The following is a 17,744-nucleotide window of genomic DNA, read 5'->3' as shown; positions in this document are numbered from 1 at the left end:
GGAAAGAACCACTGTGTGTGGGTCCATTCCAGTGTGATTTCATATAGCTTTTGTCATATTTCACATCTTTGCAGACTTTGAGTTAATCCTGCAGGCTGGCTTGGAGCAGGGGTGGCTCTGTCCCAGGAGACACTTGGATTTACACAAAATGCAGTAGCTGTATTTGTATTTTTACACTAATAGCTGCATGTGACTAATACCTGCCTCTCTTGACTGTATTGTGAACATGCAACAGGTTTTCACATCCTCTGAATGGGTATGGGGTGCCCTAGATCTTGATAAGGCTTTCAGTGTTCATGGTTGGTATTTTGCAATGAAATAGAATCATAGAGTCACAGGATGGTTTGGGTTGGAAGGGACATTAAAGACCATCTAGTTCCAACCCCCCTGCCATGGGCAGGGACACCTTTCACTAGACCAGGTTGCTCCAAGCCTCATCCAGCCTGGCCTTGAACACTTCCAGGGATGGGGCATCCACAGCTTCTCTGGGCAACCTGTGCCAGTGCCTCACCCCCCTCGCTGGGAAGAACTTCTTCCTGACATCTAATCTAAACCTCTCTGATTTCAATTTATACCCATTACCCCTTGTCCTGTCACTACAGGCCCTTGTAAAAAGTCCCACCCATCCTCCTTGTAGCCCCTTCAGGTACTGAAAGGTGCTATAAGGTCTCCCCAGAGCCTTCTCTTCTCCAGGCTGACCAAGCCCATCTCTCTCAGCCTGTCCCCATAGCAGAGATGCGCCAGCCCTCTGAGCATCTTCGTGGCCTCCTCTTGACTCGCTCCAACTGGTCTATATCCTTCTGATGTTGAGGGCGCCACAGCTGGACGCAGCACTCCAGGTGGGGTCTCACCAGAGCAGAGTAGAGGGGCAGAATCCCCTCCCTCGACCTGCTGGCCACACTTCTCTGGATACAGCCCAGGATATGGTTGGCTTTCTGGGTAGTTAACAGCTGCTTTAAGAGACCATGACCATAGATGTGTAAGTGCTGGAAAGGAGGAGATTGGTCTCAGAGCAAATGGGTCCCTCAAAGTTTTTAATTTAGTGCAGAAATCAGAAATACCACCTGGGCTCTTGGTGCTTTTCTCTTCTGCCCCAGCTAGCTGAGTTTGTTGTCTCTTCTAATGAGTCCTCTCCCCAGGTTCCTTCCTGGCTCTAGTTTTGGAAAGCAGCTGTGGCTCTTGAGAATCTCTAATGAAGAGGGAGGGAAGGAAGAGATGAAAAACCAGCCTGTGCTCCACCTGCTGTGTGAGCTGTCTGCGTCTGGAAGGGTTTCTGCCTCATAGACCATCATTTTACACCTCACAAACTGGATCCAGCCCCACCCCCCCGACAGTACATCTTGCCTATGTGTCCCCCTCCAAAGGGCTCCATGGACAGCAGACATGGGCTACAAGCTGGAGGAACAGTGGCCTCAGCCATCCTCAGCCACTGGCTTTTCTGGGGATCTCTCTCACCTGTGCTGAAGAAACCTGTGTTTCCAAGACACGGTGGCCTGGGAGGGACTGTGGTTTAGTCTTTGAATGCCTCGCTTAATAGGAGAGCTAGACATGGTGTCTTTTGACCTATTTGAGTTGAAAGGTTTGTATTTACAATGCTGTATTTTTATTCTGCACTTCTAGGGATGAGGTTGCCTTCAACTCTTCAGTTCTCTCTTCTTTTGCAGATGAAGAAGAAGCTCTGAACTCTATTATGAAGGATCTGGCGGCGTTGGGCAAATGTGGGGGCCTGCTGGACAACAACAGGAATAAAAACAGTGTCCACTCCAGCAAACAGGTAAGGTATTGCTTGAGTCCACCCCACATTCCAGTAAACCAGAGGTGGGCATGGTGCTTACCATGCTGGGAGAACAGGTTTAAATGTTAGAACCGAAGTTAACAAGTGCTGCAGGAGCTCAGCCCATCAGAAATAACATAATTTTACCAAGTCATAAGCTTTAGGACCTCTTTTTGAAGAGCTGAAAAGCAGCTACAGGCATCCCTGTATTGCAGAGGAGAAGAGTCAAACCCCAAATCGTTCACAAATCCAACTGGTTTTAAATCTCGAATCCCACACTAAGGCACTACTTTCTCTTGCTTAGTACTGCAGGTAGTACAACATGCTGCACGCTATGCAGCTTCAAGATTTGGATTAATCAGATGTTTTCTGTTGACAGCGTTGATGAAATACCGTAGTTATTATGTGCACATTTTAGTTCAGATATGTGAAAGACAGACTGCCAACTTCAAGCTGTAGACACCCAGGCTCTTTTGGGAGGAATAATGTCATTCTTACATAAAGTGTTTAAATATTAATTGCTGGTGTTTATCTTTATGCTCCTAAACCTAAATATTTTGGCCCTGTTGCGGATTCAAAGTTGATTTGATGAGCAAAAGCCTTGTCCCTTGAGCAATGTCAGAAGTTATTCGCTGACATTGATACAATAGCTAAAGTGGATTTAACAGCCTGTTTTCATATGGAACAAATATTACGTGAACATGAACCTTGTGAAGAAAGGACTCGGTTGTCAAAATAGCAAGAAAAACAGAAGGGGAAAATTAATTAACAGGACAGGGAAGCTGCTGGGGAAGCATGCGAGCAAATCCACTTGGAATTCCACTTGGAAGTGCTATGGCTTCAAATAAGCTTTGCAATCAAGTTTGCAGTCGCTGAATGCCTAGCAAGGAAGAAACCAAATTGTCGTTTATTGTCGTCATGCATATTTTAATGGCCGTTGTGCTACTAGCAAAGAACTCTGGATACAGAAGGGAAAAATCCTTTCCCGAGTCCCTCTAGACTTCCTAGACACACGCAGACGAAAACGCGTGCGCACGTAGCGTGGCTGTTGTAGCGTGTCCTGGCGGTAGCAGCAGTCCAAGTTGAATCACTGCATTTGTGTTCAGCTGATGCTGAAATAAGTCCAAGATGTTTACAAAACTGAGTGGAGAAATTCAGAGCTGGCTCTCTGCAGCTGCAGGCAGACCAAACGATCCAGCGCGACTTTGGATGGCTCTGAGGGTAGTATTGATGGGTGGGGACCATACCAAGCCATCTCGAGATGCTTTCAGGATAGCAGAGCTTTTTAGACTTCTCTTAAAGAACATATTTGTTTTCTCACTGTCATTTTTAAAAACTGCTGCTGTAAATACTGCAGATACACAGTTAACCAGATATTTAGTCTAAAATAAGAAAACCAATAGTTTTTATGGTCTGTATTCTTACTTACAAAAGTTTCATAAAACCAAAGTCATGCAATCAAACTTGGATTCACAGCCCATCCCCTCTGAATCTTCATTTATAAATCACCAATAGTTATGTTGTGCTCTACTGTTAACTTCAGAATTGTTGGCTGCCACTCGCATTTAATTTGATTTTATTACGAATCAAACTGTTCTTCCCAATTACAACATTGATGCTTGGAAAAACATTGCCTCCTTTACAATTTTAATTTTTTTCCATAAGCAGACCAGCCGTAGCTGCGTGCTCGTAGATACTCAGAGTTCTCTGATGGAGGAGCACAAATAGTCAGCATCCCGCTCTCCTCACGCATCCGGGGCTGAGGATTCAGACCAACAGGCCCCACGAGATGAAGGGCGTTGGAGTATGTTGAATTGTTGCTTCACTAAATTGGACTGGCTGGAACAAGTCTGGCTCGCGGGATGACAGGAGTCTGGTCTGGGAGGTGGGGGGATGGCCAAAATAGGTGGAATTAGTGGGGACTTGGTTCATATTTGCAGCTCAGAAACTTTTAATTGATTTGTTTGGGTCACTTTTAGGGGTTTTTTCCCTTGTTTTTTAGCATGGAAGTTGATGGGGAGGGAAAGATTGCTTTGGAGATGCTGTTTTCATGCCTGTGATTTGTTGTTCTGTTGGTACTTGGTGTTCCCTTTTTTCTTTTCTTTTTTTCCCCTGTGATCAGGTTGGCTGATGGTGCTGAAGGATGTAATTGCACAGTCCCCCTTCTTGGAGAGGGAGAGTGAAGCATGGGTCATTTAAATGCTAAATTTTCCTCTTGGGAATCTCATTGTAGGTGTCTTGTATTAGGCCCTGCAGCAGCATTTTCACATTGAAATACTTGTGTCTGGACATTCAGTTGTTAGATTTAAAAAAAAAAAGTCTTTTTTCTGTGACAAAAATGCTTTTCTGAGGCATGGGAATCCTTTAGTCAGTGTTCCAAATTTCCACTGAAAAACATTTTAAACAAGAATGTGTTGACTAACTAGTCTGTCCCTTTGTGGCTTGCAGCAGTTTTTTGGTCCACAAAGCAACACAACCCAAGTGCTATCTCATCCCTGTCTCCTGGAGGAGTTCCTTACTGCTCTCTTGACAGAAGTTGAAATTTGGAGCCTGCCAGAGAGTATTCCTTGTAGGCCTGGGCCACACAAGAAAGCAGTCTGTGGTGGTGTGTGCTATTTCTTCCCCAGAATACCGACAGTTTTGCTTCAAATTGTTTTATGCAATGAACTTTTCCTGTGGCTAATTGCATAAAACTTTTTTCTTTTTTTTTTTCTTTTTTTTAGTTTGCTTTCCTTACATATGAGTTCAGAACTAAGGCTGAGTTTCTGGATGTCTAATGCCTCTTGCTAGAACAAGATGGAAATGGGAACCACAGTACTTGCTGTGCAGTGCAGACGAGTTTCCTCCCTTAGATTGCCCAGGCGGATGGCAGCAGATGTGATGGCTGAGCTTGACTGTCCTGAGTCCTGGTCAGGTTTGGGTCACTGCGCTGCCTTTCTGCCTCGTGAGAGAACAGGGCAGAGGGGAGAGGGAGACAGCTTTCCTTCCACATGTATGTACGAGCTTTAAAACAGAGCTGATCTTTGGGAACAGAGGGATCATCCTGACATTATTCCCAGTGCATCCTCTGCACTATTATTCCTCCGTTATTATAATACAGAATCACAGAATGGTTTGGGTTGGAAGGGACCTTAAAGCCCCTCCAGTTCCAACCCCCCTGCCATGGGCAGGGACATCTTCCACTAGACTAGGGTGCTCTAAGCCTCATCCAGCCTGGCCTTGAACACTTCCAGAGATGGGGCATCCACAGCTTCTCTGGGCAACCTGTTCCAGTGCCTCCCCACCCTCTCCGGGAAGAACTTCTTACCTGATATCTAATCTGAATCTCCCCGCTTTCAGTTTAAACCCATTACCCTTTTTAAAAAGTCCCCCCCAGCTTCCTTGTAGCCCCTTCAGGTACTAGCAGGTGCTATAAGGTCTCCTCGGAGCCTTCTCTTCTCCAGGCTGAACAAGCCCAACTCTCTCAGCCTTTCTTCACAGGAAAGGTGCTCCAACCCTGTGATATTCCATTTATCACTCCATTATTCCTCATGCCTCCTCTGGTGTGGCTGGAAGGAGTCCTTTCAGGCAGTCTCCTGGATTCAACAGACAAAGGAGTTTGTTTATAGTGGTGGCCCTGAAGAGGGGAAGGAGGAAACAGCAGAATAAAGATCTGCGTTGTAATCACTAAGGAGAAAGATAAATGGGATAAGAAGGGAAACCACAAAGAATTGGAAACCCCAGATAAAAGCACGGAAGAGAAAGGAACAATTACATTAACATTTATTTTGAATCTATGTGCGCATCCCTTTATTCATGCAACTAGTGCTTGGCAACTCGCAGTATGAAGTTAGTGCCACGCTTCAGTCTGATGATGAGGCATTGGTGTGGGCCCCTGGCACAGCTGATGACAGCTAGCGAGTCCTCTGCCACCTTAATTTCGATTGCAGGTTCTCCCACAGCAGTGAAGTCCAATACTTGCAAGGAATGTTTTCCCAGGCACAACAAATGTCAGACTGACCTAGAAGTTGTTCTTTTATTACCTCCAGTTTCTCTTTGGCAGTTGGATTCTGCACGAGGCTTGCTCGTAACTCAAAATACAGCTCGTGTTCTAGGGCTCTCTGCTTGTAGGTCTTCAAGCAGCCTGAAAGGTGTTTGGCTTTGTCACCAGTGGTTTACTGCTGGGGAATATGATGAGGGTCTATAAACACCACCTTGAAGATGGGACTCTCTATAGGGAGACCTGCAAGGATTGCCTTACGTGGAGGGCAGCACTGGTTGGGAAAGGTTTGGCTGGAGGTGTCAAAGGCAGTGGGATCCGAAGGATTTGGGGAAGAGGCTTTCCCTTGTCTGTGTGCGGAGCTGACTTGGGTGCTAAGAGGGTAATACCAGGGAGATATCTATTACCTGGCAGGTGGGTGGTTTTGGATAAACATTCTGAAGCCTGTGATTTCTGCTGCTGTATAAACCAAAAATACCTATACCAGGGGGTGATGAACCCTCTAGAAACCATCTTTCCGCTGACCCCTGGGTTGCTCATGTGCTGGGCTTGCTTTTTGTGAGGAAAAGAGCTGTAAGGATCCAGGGAGACCAGGCTATCTCATGGCTAGAGGAGAGGAGAAGGGGGCAATCCCAGACAAACCTCTTTCTGTCTGATTGCTGAATAACCCGGAGCGCGTGGGGGTTCTGCGCGGATAATTCCTAATGACGCGGATTAGTCATCTCCTATTGCGGTTTAGGGACGCGGTCCAGCTGTCTGGCTTGTAACGAACGTCCCGTTGCTAAAAGCAGGGGCGAGCAAAGGACTAATGCAAACAACGTGCACGTCGGGGAGGTGCAGAAGTCCCCTCAGCCTGGCCCTGCCGTGCTGATTTCTCTTGGCTGCAGCCAGAAGTTGAGGAGAAACCCACTGCTTTGTGGCTGTGTACAAAGGAGTAACTAGAGCACTGATGTTCGGCGGCGTTTTCTCATTGTTTCCTAATCCAACAAGCAGAAAATGAGAGAAGTGAAAATAATGCCTCTGCTTACCCTCCAGCATGCAGAATTGCATCTCTGTCATTGCCCCTGTTTTACCCAGAGGGAAACTGAGGCAAAGTAAGTGCCTGAGGTGTCATGGGTGGGTAAGAGCAAAGCTGGAACAAGCCTGTCTCGGTGCAGCGCTGGAGGGAAGATGAGGCCCCTTGTGATGATTTTTCCTGCCTTTCTTGACCTCAGAAGGGTTAATGCTGGAGTCAGAGGCTTTGTCACAGGGGGTTTGTGAGGCAACCATGGATTTAGATGGAAGGAATGATCCAAAGGCCCTGTCCCAGTGGTGTCTCAGTGTGGACAAAGCTGTTTTTTGGTTAGGTTTGACAAGAGCAGCTTTAAAAGCAAGTCACAGAGGTGGGGTACAACCGAAACGCTGTTCCTGACGGTGGCTGAATTTGGGAGGAGAAGTGGTGATGGGGGGAGTCTTTGAACTTGGCGCTTGTCTGGGGTTTTGCAGCGTGGCAGTTTTAGGTGCTTCAGCTCTCTGTGCCGCACAAGAGCACAGGCAGATGTGGAGGTCCTGGTCTGCAGTCGGTGGCATTGAGGCGATGTGGCAGGGGTGTCCCTGTGCCATCGGTCACCCTTCTACGCTGGCACGGACCTGTACCCTGATCTGATCGACCCTCGGGGTGTTTAACACCTCTTGTTCCTCTGAAGCCACTTCATTTTAGGCCTAACTGTGTATTTTCCTGCTCTCCGAGTGTGCTTTTATTATGAACAGCAGTCAGCTCTTCAGGGATCTCTGTATAAGATCATGATTCACCTCATTTGGAAACACTTTTTTCCAATGTTTTCCTTAATCTAAACCAGCATGCAGAGCTGCTTGCTCCAGCTCCAGGGGCTGAGCTTGGCCAAGCCTGCTGGGGTGCATGGTCACCAGCCGAACACCAAGCGAGCAGAAGCGGTTGCCCCCTTTCCTCCCCCCGGATTTCTGTCAGTGCTTCCTCCAAAGCTTGGCAGTTGTGGGCTTCTCATGAAATTAGAAGTTTTGAGGAAGGAGCTAAAAATACCTTAAGGAAAGCCTGGAAAGATGGTGATGGGTTTGTGGCCACTGCGGTGGCTTTGCTTTTTCCTTTCCAAGGCGGATGGCAAGAAAGAGAAAAATACCATTTGTTAGCAGGGCTGGAGGAAATGACGGTACAAGTATCTCGGAGAAGAAAATATTCCAGAAACGAAGGGAATTACTGTGGTATTTCCTGTCGGGGTTGTCACTTACTTTGTTTGTGTGGCAGGCCTACAGACGCCAGCCGAGACGTGGGCTCCTCTGTGCCCCGTCATACAGAAACGCATGTGGAGAGGGGAAAGTTGCTCAGTCCATACAGCCCAGGAGATCAAACATCTAAACTTTGTGCTTGGCTGTGCCACTCTGCTTCATAGAATGAATCACAGAATGGTTTGGGTTGGAAGGGACCTTAAAGACCATCCAGTTCCAACCCCCCTGCCATGGGCAGGGACACCTTCCACTAGACCAGGTTGCTCCAAGTCTCATCCAGCCTGGCCTTGAACACTTCCAGTGCTTCTCTGGGCAACCTGTTCCTGTGCCTCACCACATTCCTCCTAAAATAATCTCTTATCCAATCTAAATCTACCCTCCTTCTGTTTAAAATCATTGTCCTTTGCCCTGTCACTACAGGACCTGGAAAAATCTCTCTTCATCTTATAAAGCCCCTTTTATATATTGAAAGGCTGCAACAAGGTCTCCTCAGAGACTTCTCTTCTCCACGATGGTCTTTTTCTTCACACCCTTAGGAAAATCACCTTGTGCCTGAGTGTCCCCTGCTTGTTCTGTGAAACACTCAATGAAATCCCCTGCCAGAGCTCAGTGTTGAAGGCTGGTGCCTTGCAGCATGCCCTTACCCCTCACCTCCGCCATACACTTCTTGGATGTTTCAGCTTGTTCTCCTACACCAACTGATGACCTTTTGCCTGTGGGGAGAAGGCTGCCATTAAGCGCATTTGACAGCTGATGGCAGGGAGGGTAAATAGCATGACTTGGATTGCACAAGGAGGAGTTGCTGTTGTCTTCATTCCTCACAAAATTGCAAATGTGGATAGGACATGGTAGCCTCCACCACCATTACCTCTTCCCTGACCTGCCCTCAAGCATTTGCATGTTGTGTTGAGGTCCTTAAGGAGAAGATGCTGGTCCTGCCTTCCCCTCAATTGTGCCTTTGAGATGCTGGGTGCAGGCTTGCGTGAGATTTTGCTCCAGGACTTGGCAGTGCCTCAGACTCCCTGTATAATCTCAAACCAGTTGTTCCAACTCAGATTTCCATGGGTGTAAAAAATCACAGCCTGCTCGGGCGTTTAGGAAGTGCTTTGCCTCCCCCCTGGGACTTCCTAGTGCTTTGGACACCACCCACTTTTTTTTTTTAAAAAAAAGGATTTGTTGCTGATTAGCGGTGATGAATTCAGCTTTAGCTGTGGGTGAAAAACATGAGCAGGCCAGGGAAGATTGCAAAAGAAAACTATACACAACCTCTCAGACTACGTATATAGGTATTTCTTCCTCCTTCAAACGCTTATGGGTTCAAGGTCTTGGTTTCTTCGACGGAGGCAAGAGGTTTTATGTTGGCCAAAAGATTAAATAATACAATTAACAAATGAAATGGGTTTTCATTCCCCTTTTGGAGCTGGTGTGTGTGTTGCTCTGCTCAGAAGCAGAGCAGTGTGGGGCAGCTGGCTCACTTCTCCTGGCTTCAGGCCATAGCACATCAGCGCTGTTGTTGATGTAGAAGAAAAGGATGCAGCAGGGTCGTGGCTTTTTTTTTTTCTTATTTTTCCCTTTTCTTCTCTCTCTGGAGCTTTATACAAGTGTTTTGACATTTTCCAGCCACATGCTGTTTTTCAAAACTTATTTGTCTGCGAAATTTATGTTGCTCAGCATAAACAGGCAGCGTATGCTCCATCCCACTTCGGTGCAGTGTTTGGGTCTGTGCTGAAAGTGAAACCTCTGTTTTGAAAGGTTTCCTGCAGCATGGCTGGAGCTGCGTGAGCTTTCCCCTTTACAAGTCCTGCTCCTTTGTAAGGAAAAGCCTCAAAAGGTCCTTGCTCTTATTTCTTTTCCCTTTAGAGAAGGGCTTTGCGGAGCTGCGTGCAGTGAATGCGCACTGGCTGATTTACTGCCAGCATCCAGGGGGGATGAACCAGCCCAGCCCTGTCCAGAGAGGCACGTGCAAATAAAAATCTGCATAAAAGACCCCATATATCTTTTTCTTTTCTGACAGAGATAATCCAAGGTGGCAATCCTACAGGTTTTTGCCTGTCTCTCTAGAATGACTTGGACCTTCCATACTAGCTTGGTTATGGTCATCTCTTTCGAATTTTGGGCTGGTTTAGAGTTACTTTGGTATTTTTATGGTTTGGGCTTGGTTCTAGAAGTGAACCTGGAGTTTGTCCAAATGTTGTGGGTCTGGAGAAATGGCTGTAGACACCGAGGTGATGTAAGCACCTATTTAGCACAGGCCTGTAACACTGCTGGAGTACCCTGTTTGGTGACTGTCCTGGCACTGGTTCTTCCCAGCCTTTCTGGAAACACAGAAAACATCACAAGCAGAGAGAAAAAGGATGCGTTTTGGGTGATCCAACATGTTTACCCTGAATTTGCTGGGGTTTTTTTAAGCTTTTCAACCGCATCGCCTCCAGCCTTGACTTCCTGAACTTGGCTGCGTGTTTGCAGAACTTGGAGCTGTCAGTTTAAAAATAAACCTAAGGATGCCCATCCAGCTAATTTTCCTCATTAGAGACAAAGCTGTTTCACTCTGCCTCTGCTTTCCCTCTGAGAGGATGGAAAGTGTGCCTTCACGCGCTGGCAATCCAGGGTTAGAGATAAAGCCCTTGCTCAGGAAGGGCTGTCACCCACCCATTCGGGGATTATCCCTGTGAGATGCTGGCAGTGCAGGACCGAGCCCTCCCTGGTGTTACACCTCAGGGGGAGGAGGCAAGCACGTTTTTTCTCCATGGGAGGAAAACCACTATTTGAGGAGGCTTGTGTGCGGTAGCAGGGGCAGAGCCCTGGTTAACTGGGGTGACTAAACCTGGTCTGGGAAGTAAAGAGGGTTTTGATCTGCCTTGGAGACCATCAGAAAGCTCTGGCATGAACCAAGGGATGCTAGAGGGATGCTTGGCTCAGGCTCAGTCTGAGAGGCTGAATGAATGAAAGGACTCCTTGTGGTCTTGATCGCTGCTAAATATGCACAGATAGAGGATGGGAGAAGTGGCTTTTACTAGTCCCCTCACAGTTGTGTGCCCAGTCTGCCCATGATTCTGCTGGCACTGCCCTGGGCAAATTTCATGATTTCTCTTGAGGTGAGCAGTGGGTCAGTTCAGGGTGGACATGTACTGTGTATGATGTAGCGATGCCTGATACACTTTGCGTTTTGTATGTCCTATGAAAATAACATCCACCCCACCCCAGCACTGTTGGCTTTTAAAATCCAAGACTGATTCTCCACTTCTGTTTATAGCATGCTTGTTTTTACTTCTTATTTCTTTGCCCCAAATGTTCCTGTGTTCTATTAAATATTCTCTGAGCTTTGTTTTTTGGGTTTCCAACAGAAAACTACTGGGGTAAAACCATGGGAAGCGCTGAAGATGGACAGATATCAGACACTTAACATGTTTGCCTCTTAGATAATAGCGCCTTGTTCCCAAGTGAGTTCAGAGCATTCAAAATTTTCCACTTTTATGAATGAATTTTATTAAAACTTAACAGCTATGCAGATGGGTGAATGTCCTCATGTGTAGAAGACCTTATTTTTGACAAACGCACTTATCAGCAATGTGGATTTTCCGCAGAGCCCTCGAGTCCAGCAGGCAGCTTGGCCCTAAATAGATCAGATGCCCACTGGAGTTAGGGGAGTCTCCCTGAGAACTGCTGTCAGCTTTGGATCTGCATGTCAGTCTGGGATGTAGTTTGGGACCTCACCATTTTCTGCTTTTTCTTTCAGCAGCGAAATGTCAGGATCAAGTTTGAATATGAAGGAGAGAAAAGGTATGTACCTAACCCAGTCCCCCACATGCATAGGGATAAATTACCCTTTTACCCAGTGTCATCCTGCTGACCAGCCATCTGCAGATGAGCTGACAGTGGGATTTTTTCCCCCTAAAATCCACTACAGTTTTACGTGCAAAAGCCTTGCCTTGTCATCCCCTTTGCCACAAGTACCTCCTGGGATTTGCACACAGGCGGAGTGGTTCCAATCTGGAAGTCATTAAATGCCTCTTAGCAGGGACACAGGGTGCACACTTGGATCCTTTTCTCTTTTCAGTTCTTTTTTTACCACAGCTGAGCTGTAACTCTACAGAAGTGTATCCTTTGATTAGCAGCCTGTGACACTTACTTAAGATAACCAGATTTTGGGCATGGGTCCCATAAAAATAGAGCTGGGAGTTGAAGCTTGCCCGCCCTTCCCTGCTTGACATTTTCATGGAATCACCTCTGCTCGCTGCTTGGTGGCTGTGGCAGGGCGGGACATAGGGCTGGAAACTCTCAGGCTGATCGTCCAAGTTACATGTTAAAGCCAAAAAAGATTTAAATAATTTCACCACAGGGCTAGACTGTACCTGCTGATATGACCTGCTGCATGTGATGGTACAGGAGAGTCACAGGATGCCAAACTGCGTTCTTCTCTCTTCCATCCCTCCTCCCTAATCAGAGTCATTTGCTGAAAATGGAGATAAATTACTGACCAGTGCCTGATCCTGGGTCTTCTCTAGTGAAGGGCTGCTGAACTTCCTTCTTTTCCACTTGTACCTCACAGCAGGGGAAGGAGCAGAGGAGCTGCAGTAGGGTTTTTGGTAAATAAATATTCCTGCAGGATAGGCCAAGTCCTCTCTTGGGCATAGCAGACGAGCAGTATTTCTGAGTGTAAAAGCAAGGAGCAAGCTTTATGCTTCATGATAGAAGCATACAGGTCCTTGCTTCTGAATTGCCAGTCTAGTCCCAGATTTCAGTATGGTTCTACTACGTTGAGACTGTTGTTGTATTTGTTTGTGTATACAGGATTATCCAGTTTCCAAGACCAGTCAGATTCAAAGAAGTGGTGCAGAAGGTCACGGATGCTTTTGGACAGACGATGGACTTGGTCTCTGTGAACAATGAGGTACTCCTCCTTACTGAGTTTTAGGGTCCCTGGTGCCCACTTCGGAATTGAGCAGTGGTTTGTTCTTAAGGCTCTGATTTAGTGTTGTACATGGATGTTAAGAAAAATGATCCTGTTTTGTAGTTCCCAGCTAGTGAGTGTACAAGATCTGGCTGGTTGAGCTCACACAGGGCAGAGAGGGCAACAGCTGAGCCCGAGAGCCACGTGAAGTGACTGTAGATACTCTGTGTTTGGTTTGGATGTGAGACCTTTCCATCTTGGGGGCAAGAGTGTGGTGAAGTCCAGACCATGAGGGATAGTGCTGCTAACGCAGCATACTTTTATCCATCGCTGACTTTGTTTCACCCCAAAACCCCAGAACCACGCGCATGTTGTTGTGGTTAAGTCTGCAGTGAAACGTGCATCGCTGTAGGCCCTTCTAGCAGGTCACGTAGGCAGCCAAGAAACATTCCCTCTGTCATCCTCACACTGTAAGGCTTGAAGACCTTTCTACTCCAGCCTTCTTCGTAACACAGGACACTGGTTTTCCAGCTTTTTCGTTGAGGCTAGCGCTGTGTCTGAAAGGATAGTACTGCTGAAGGCCTTGACCTCAGAGGGGGCAATCCTTGGCGGCTGTTTTGGTGTGCTTAGTGTTTTCTTGTGAGGCGTCTTGCCCTGAACTGGGCAGGGAGCTGGAGCCGCTGGAATCTTAAGGTGCATTTGGCTTTGAGAAGGAGGAGACAGCCAGATGACAAATAGGTAGACTTTTAAAAACCGTTTTTTGAGATCTGTCCTGACAGCTTGCTTGTTCAAGTATTAATTGCAAGTGACTAACAGCCTTTCATTAAGGTATGAATGAGAAGGAGGTCATGAAGAGAGCTTTCTCTCCTTCCCTCTCTCTTTTTTTTTTTTTCCTAGTGTTTCAATGGAAACTTGATCCATAAAAAGGTTGCTATTCTTCTATAACAGATAACTGCATGATACCAAAGTGTCCACTGGGTTTTGACTTTGAATGCGGTCAGGTTTCTAATCTTGGGCATTCTCTGAGAGCCCTCCCGGGAAAAGCGTGCCATTGAATTCTCCAGGAATGACTCATTTCATTCCAGGTTTCCAGTGGAAGAGGAACTTTTTTTTTCCAGCGACAGCAAACAGAAGCTTAAATAACACGTTTTATCCCATATTGGAGGCTGTCTTCCTTGGCGTGTGCACAGCGCATTGCTGGACATTGAGCAGGCCTTTGGGTAGTCTGAACTTCTTAGGGTTGAGAAGGACCTTCAGTGTTTTTGGTTTTCATACATAAAAATCCCTCCTTGTGAGAACACACACCTTTGGGAAGAGGTCTGAGCAGTAGTAATTTGGGGTTGTTACCATGGAAACATTATGAACGGTCAAAAGTGACCTTCGAGGAGATGGCCTGCATGTCCACATGGTGACACCCCGGCATCTGGCTCCTAGCATGTCCTGGGGCAGGTTTTTGAGTCTCATGACTAATTCTCAGAAATAGCCTGACCACAAACTCATTACAATTCAACATTTCACCCATCCTTCATGCTCAAAGGGAACTGTGCAATAATTCTGTGTTGCCATCAGATGTTTCTCTTGCAGTAGCACCTTGAGGACCAAAACTGCACTGAGGTCAACAGGCCTCTACAGAAACTCACTAAATGGTAGTCCCTGTCCTGGTGAAGCAGGACTCCTGAAGCCAGGATAGTGAGATGAGCATGCCAGCTGGGTGGAGCAGGGGCACGCATGAATCACATCCTGGTGGAACCATGGAATCAGTGGGCTTGGGCTGGTATAGATAAGAGCGGGACCTGGCCGTGGGTGTACCACATGGGCCATGTCTGCATGTTACAGCTAGGCTGGACTCATCTTGCTGGTGAGCGGGACAGCAAAATCTGGCCTGGCCATGGGCATGTTGCGGTGTGTGTTAGACAACTGGCTGCATTATGGATTGAAAGAGTGGGTTCTGCAGCAAATGCTCTGTCTGAATTTGATCTGTGTGTACTGCTAAACAGCTGTTCCAGCTGTGACTGTTACCTTGTCATTTGTCCCATCTCCATCACCAATTTGTGATGTGACTGTGGGCAGAACACTGAACCTCGGTGTGCCACTAGTTCCCTTCTGACCTTGTCCCCTCCGAGGCTGTGCCTCAGCATCATTTTGGAAGGTTAGGGAGAGTTAATGCTTAGGGAAGTGGTCAAAGCTCTGTTATAGGGGGAGGAGGAGTGTTTAAAAGCATATTTAACAAACATTTGTCGAGAATTGTTGATGCCAGTTGGTCCTGCTTTGGGCAGGAAGATGAACTAATTGACCTCTCAGATTTTTCCCCAACCCTGTTTCCTACTATTCTTCGGCTTTCTGCAGTGTCTTACCAAGTGAGATCTGGCAATACTGCCGCAGTCGATGAAAACTCGCCCTCTGCACTCTCTTTCTTGGACTGTGGTGGGTTGACTACCAAGTCCCATATTAAAACATTAGGCTCCATGGGAGTATACTATTTAAAAGCAAGAAGAAAATCTAGTAAGCTTTATTTAGTTTAACTTCTGTGTGGATAAACTTTGGTGTTCATCATGGCTGCTCACTCTGTAGACAGAATAAACCCTGTTACTGGAAATGCACCCTGGCAATTACTTCCCTGGTTCTGCGTGAGTCTATATTTAGATTCATGCCTAGTAGGTATCTGTTCCTGATATCCATATATACCACAGTTTGGAAGCCAAATGGAGCAAAATTTACTTGCCAGATGTGGGTAATAGGTAAAGCCAAGCTAAATACTGGCTCCAGTCCTTTTTACAGGAGGGCAATTTATGCCTGATGTTTTTGGCTTCTCTGAAGTAGGCATGCAAACGTGTTAATGTTGTGATATTGGAATGAGATGGAGTGACCTGCAGAACATTTTGTTCAAAGGAGCGGCTGAGGGATTGCAGCTCTGATCACTTGTGAGGAGCTCAGTGAAGTGATGGGTGAGCAGTGGGACTGTATTTACAGTTCACAGTCAAATTCTGCTTGGTGGTGAAGCTGGGGGTGGAGCATCTCTCCACCATTTTCATTTCTGTTTGGGTGAGTAGAGGAGAGAAGGCTTTGCTGCTTGATGCACCTGTGGAGCCCTTGTGAGCTTCAAGAGGATTAAGCAGTGTACCAAGAGAATATCCGTTAAGCTCTGCTGCTTAAGGAAGCAGACTCTGAGGACAGCTGCACAGCATTTGGGAAACTTATTCAATACCATCTTTGTCTGGTGTCCGACGGGTGATTCATTCAGATCCCAAAGTTTAACCATGAACCGTGGTCTAACCGTTTACTCCATTGAACTTCTGAAAGCCCTGAATAGTTGATACCTACCTGGTGAGTACTTTCCTTTTATTCATGTCCAAGCCCTGTCCTGGACTGGAAATCTGTTTCCAGCCTTGCTTGTGAGGCTTAGCCCAGACAAGACTGGTGCTGGCATTCCCTGTAAACCCCCCAGATGGTTAGGTCCCTTGCTTGGGAGGTAAGGCACATCTTCCTGAATTTTTCTCTTCCCCTTCTGGCTTGGTTCAGAACTCAAGTCCCCTCCTTGACAGGCTGTGGGACATCCCAGGGCAAGGCACTCTCAAGAGTTCCTCCCGAAGTCTTTTTTCCTAAACACAAAAAACTATTTAATTTTTGGACAAAGGTTGCATAGCCTGATTGTCCCTCTTCCTAGGTGAACGTGCCAGATGCTTTGGTCACAAGTTTCCTCTTCATCTTTTTGTAGAAATTTCTCAACCATCTTTGCATACCTTACATTAGAAGAGCACTCCTATCTCAGCCTGGACTTGGTTGCTTAAATGTCTTTTGAGAACTGGCCTGGTCTTTCCTCAGCACTTACCACTGCTTCCTGCAGTTCCATCTGGCAGCTTCCTTTTCTCACCCATTAATCCCATTTCTGGATCTCTGACTCTCTTGTGCATGCTCTAGGGGTCTTGGGTCTGGACCCCGATGGTAAGCACTACAGAGTAGCAGGTTGCATAAAGCCTAGGTAATGCGGTTGCCCCTTTGCAGACCTGGCTTTTAGTATCTTGAAGCTGGATCCGCAAGTTGGGTATGAGCTCTGGAGTGCTCTCTATCCACAGCTGCAGGAGCTTGGCTCTTTTGGTGGGATGATGATGCTAAGCCTGATGTTTAACATCTGAAGTAGGTGGCTTGCGTGTGGCTTGGTTCCCTGTCTGCAAAATGGGGACAAAAGATAACCTTCCTATCACATGGGAAGAGAAATGCAAGCCAAACTTTGGGGTGTTCACACTACAGAAAGAGCAGGACACCTAAGATAGAGCTTGGTGGGCCCAGGCTGTTTTTGGTTGGAGGAGGTGACTCTGGCAGTTGTTGGAGATGGAATCTCAACTCCGTTGGCCAGGGCCCACAGCCTTCCTTTGACCTGGTCATCCCTGAAGTCCTGGCCTCAGTGTACACAGTCTGAGGTGTATTTACCTACAGGCCAACAGCCAAACCCTTGGCAACACCCTGGGATCAAAAAGGTAGACAGAGGCAGCTTCTGAGTGACTTCTGGAGCGGTTGATTTGAGGTGTGTTTGCTGTGGCTGGTGGCAGGAACCCGGATCACCCAGAGGCATGACCTGCTCTTCAGGAGTTCTGGGCAGCTATGGCTCCCGATAAGACCAAGTGGGAGCATACTGGGAGCTGTGGCCGCTCAGTCCCTTTGCTTAGGTGGAACTGCTGTGTAGTTTGGCACAGGCACAAGTTTAACGTGCTGTGTTGGCTGCATTCAGTGCCAGTGCCCGAGGCAACCTACAGAGGCTGAGGACTGCTTTTTATAAGCCTCGGCAGAATGCCCCAAGATGAGGGGCAAAAAGTTGTGTTTTTAATCTTAGCCCAAGGCAGCAGAAGGCCACAGAGCCACTC

General features: G+C 47.0%; 1 protein-coding gene across 1 annotated transcript in view; it reads left to right on the top strand.

Moving 5' to 3' along the window:
- Window positions 1–1,690: 1,690 nt before the first annotated feature.
- Window positions 1,691–17,744, top strand: part of LOC104512258 (mitogen-activated protein kinase kinase kinase 3-like) — a 40,623-nt gene continuing 24,569 nt past the window's right edge. Inside the window, exons 1-3 of the mRNA XM_010155177.1 lie at window positions 1,691–1,774; window positions 11,731–11,774; window positions 12,786–12,885. Coding sequence (XP_010153479.1) covers window positions 1,691–1,774; window positions 11,731–11,774; window positions 12,786–12,885 — 228 coding nt within the window. The remainder of the gene's footprint in view (window positions 1,775–11,730; window positions 11,775–12,785; window positions 12,886–17,744) is intronic.

This window comes from Eurypyga helias, unplaced genomic scaffold (assembly GCF_000690775.1).
Source record: "Eurypyga helias isolate BGI_N326 unplaced genomic scaffold, ASM69077v1 scaffold667, whole genome shotgun sequence".
NCBI lineage: Eukaryota > Metazoa > Chordata > Aves > Eurypygiformes > Eurypygidae > Eurypyga > Eurypyga helias.
This window is presented reverse-complemented; position numbering and strand designations above follow the sequence as displayed.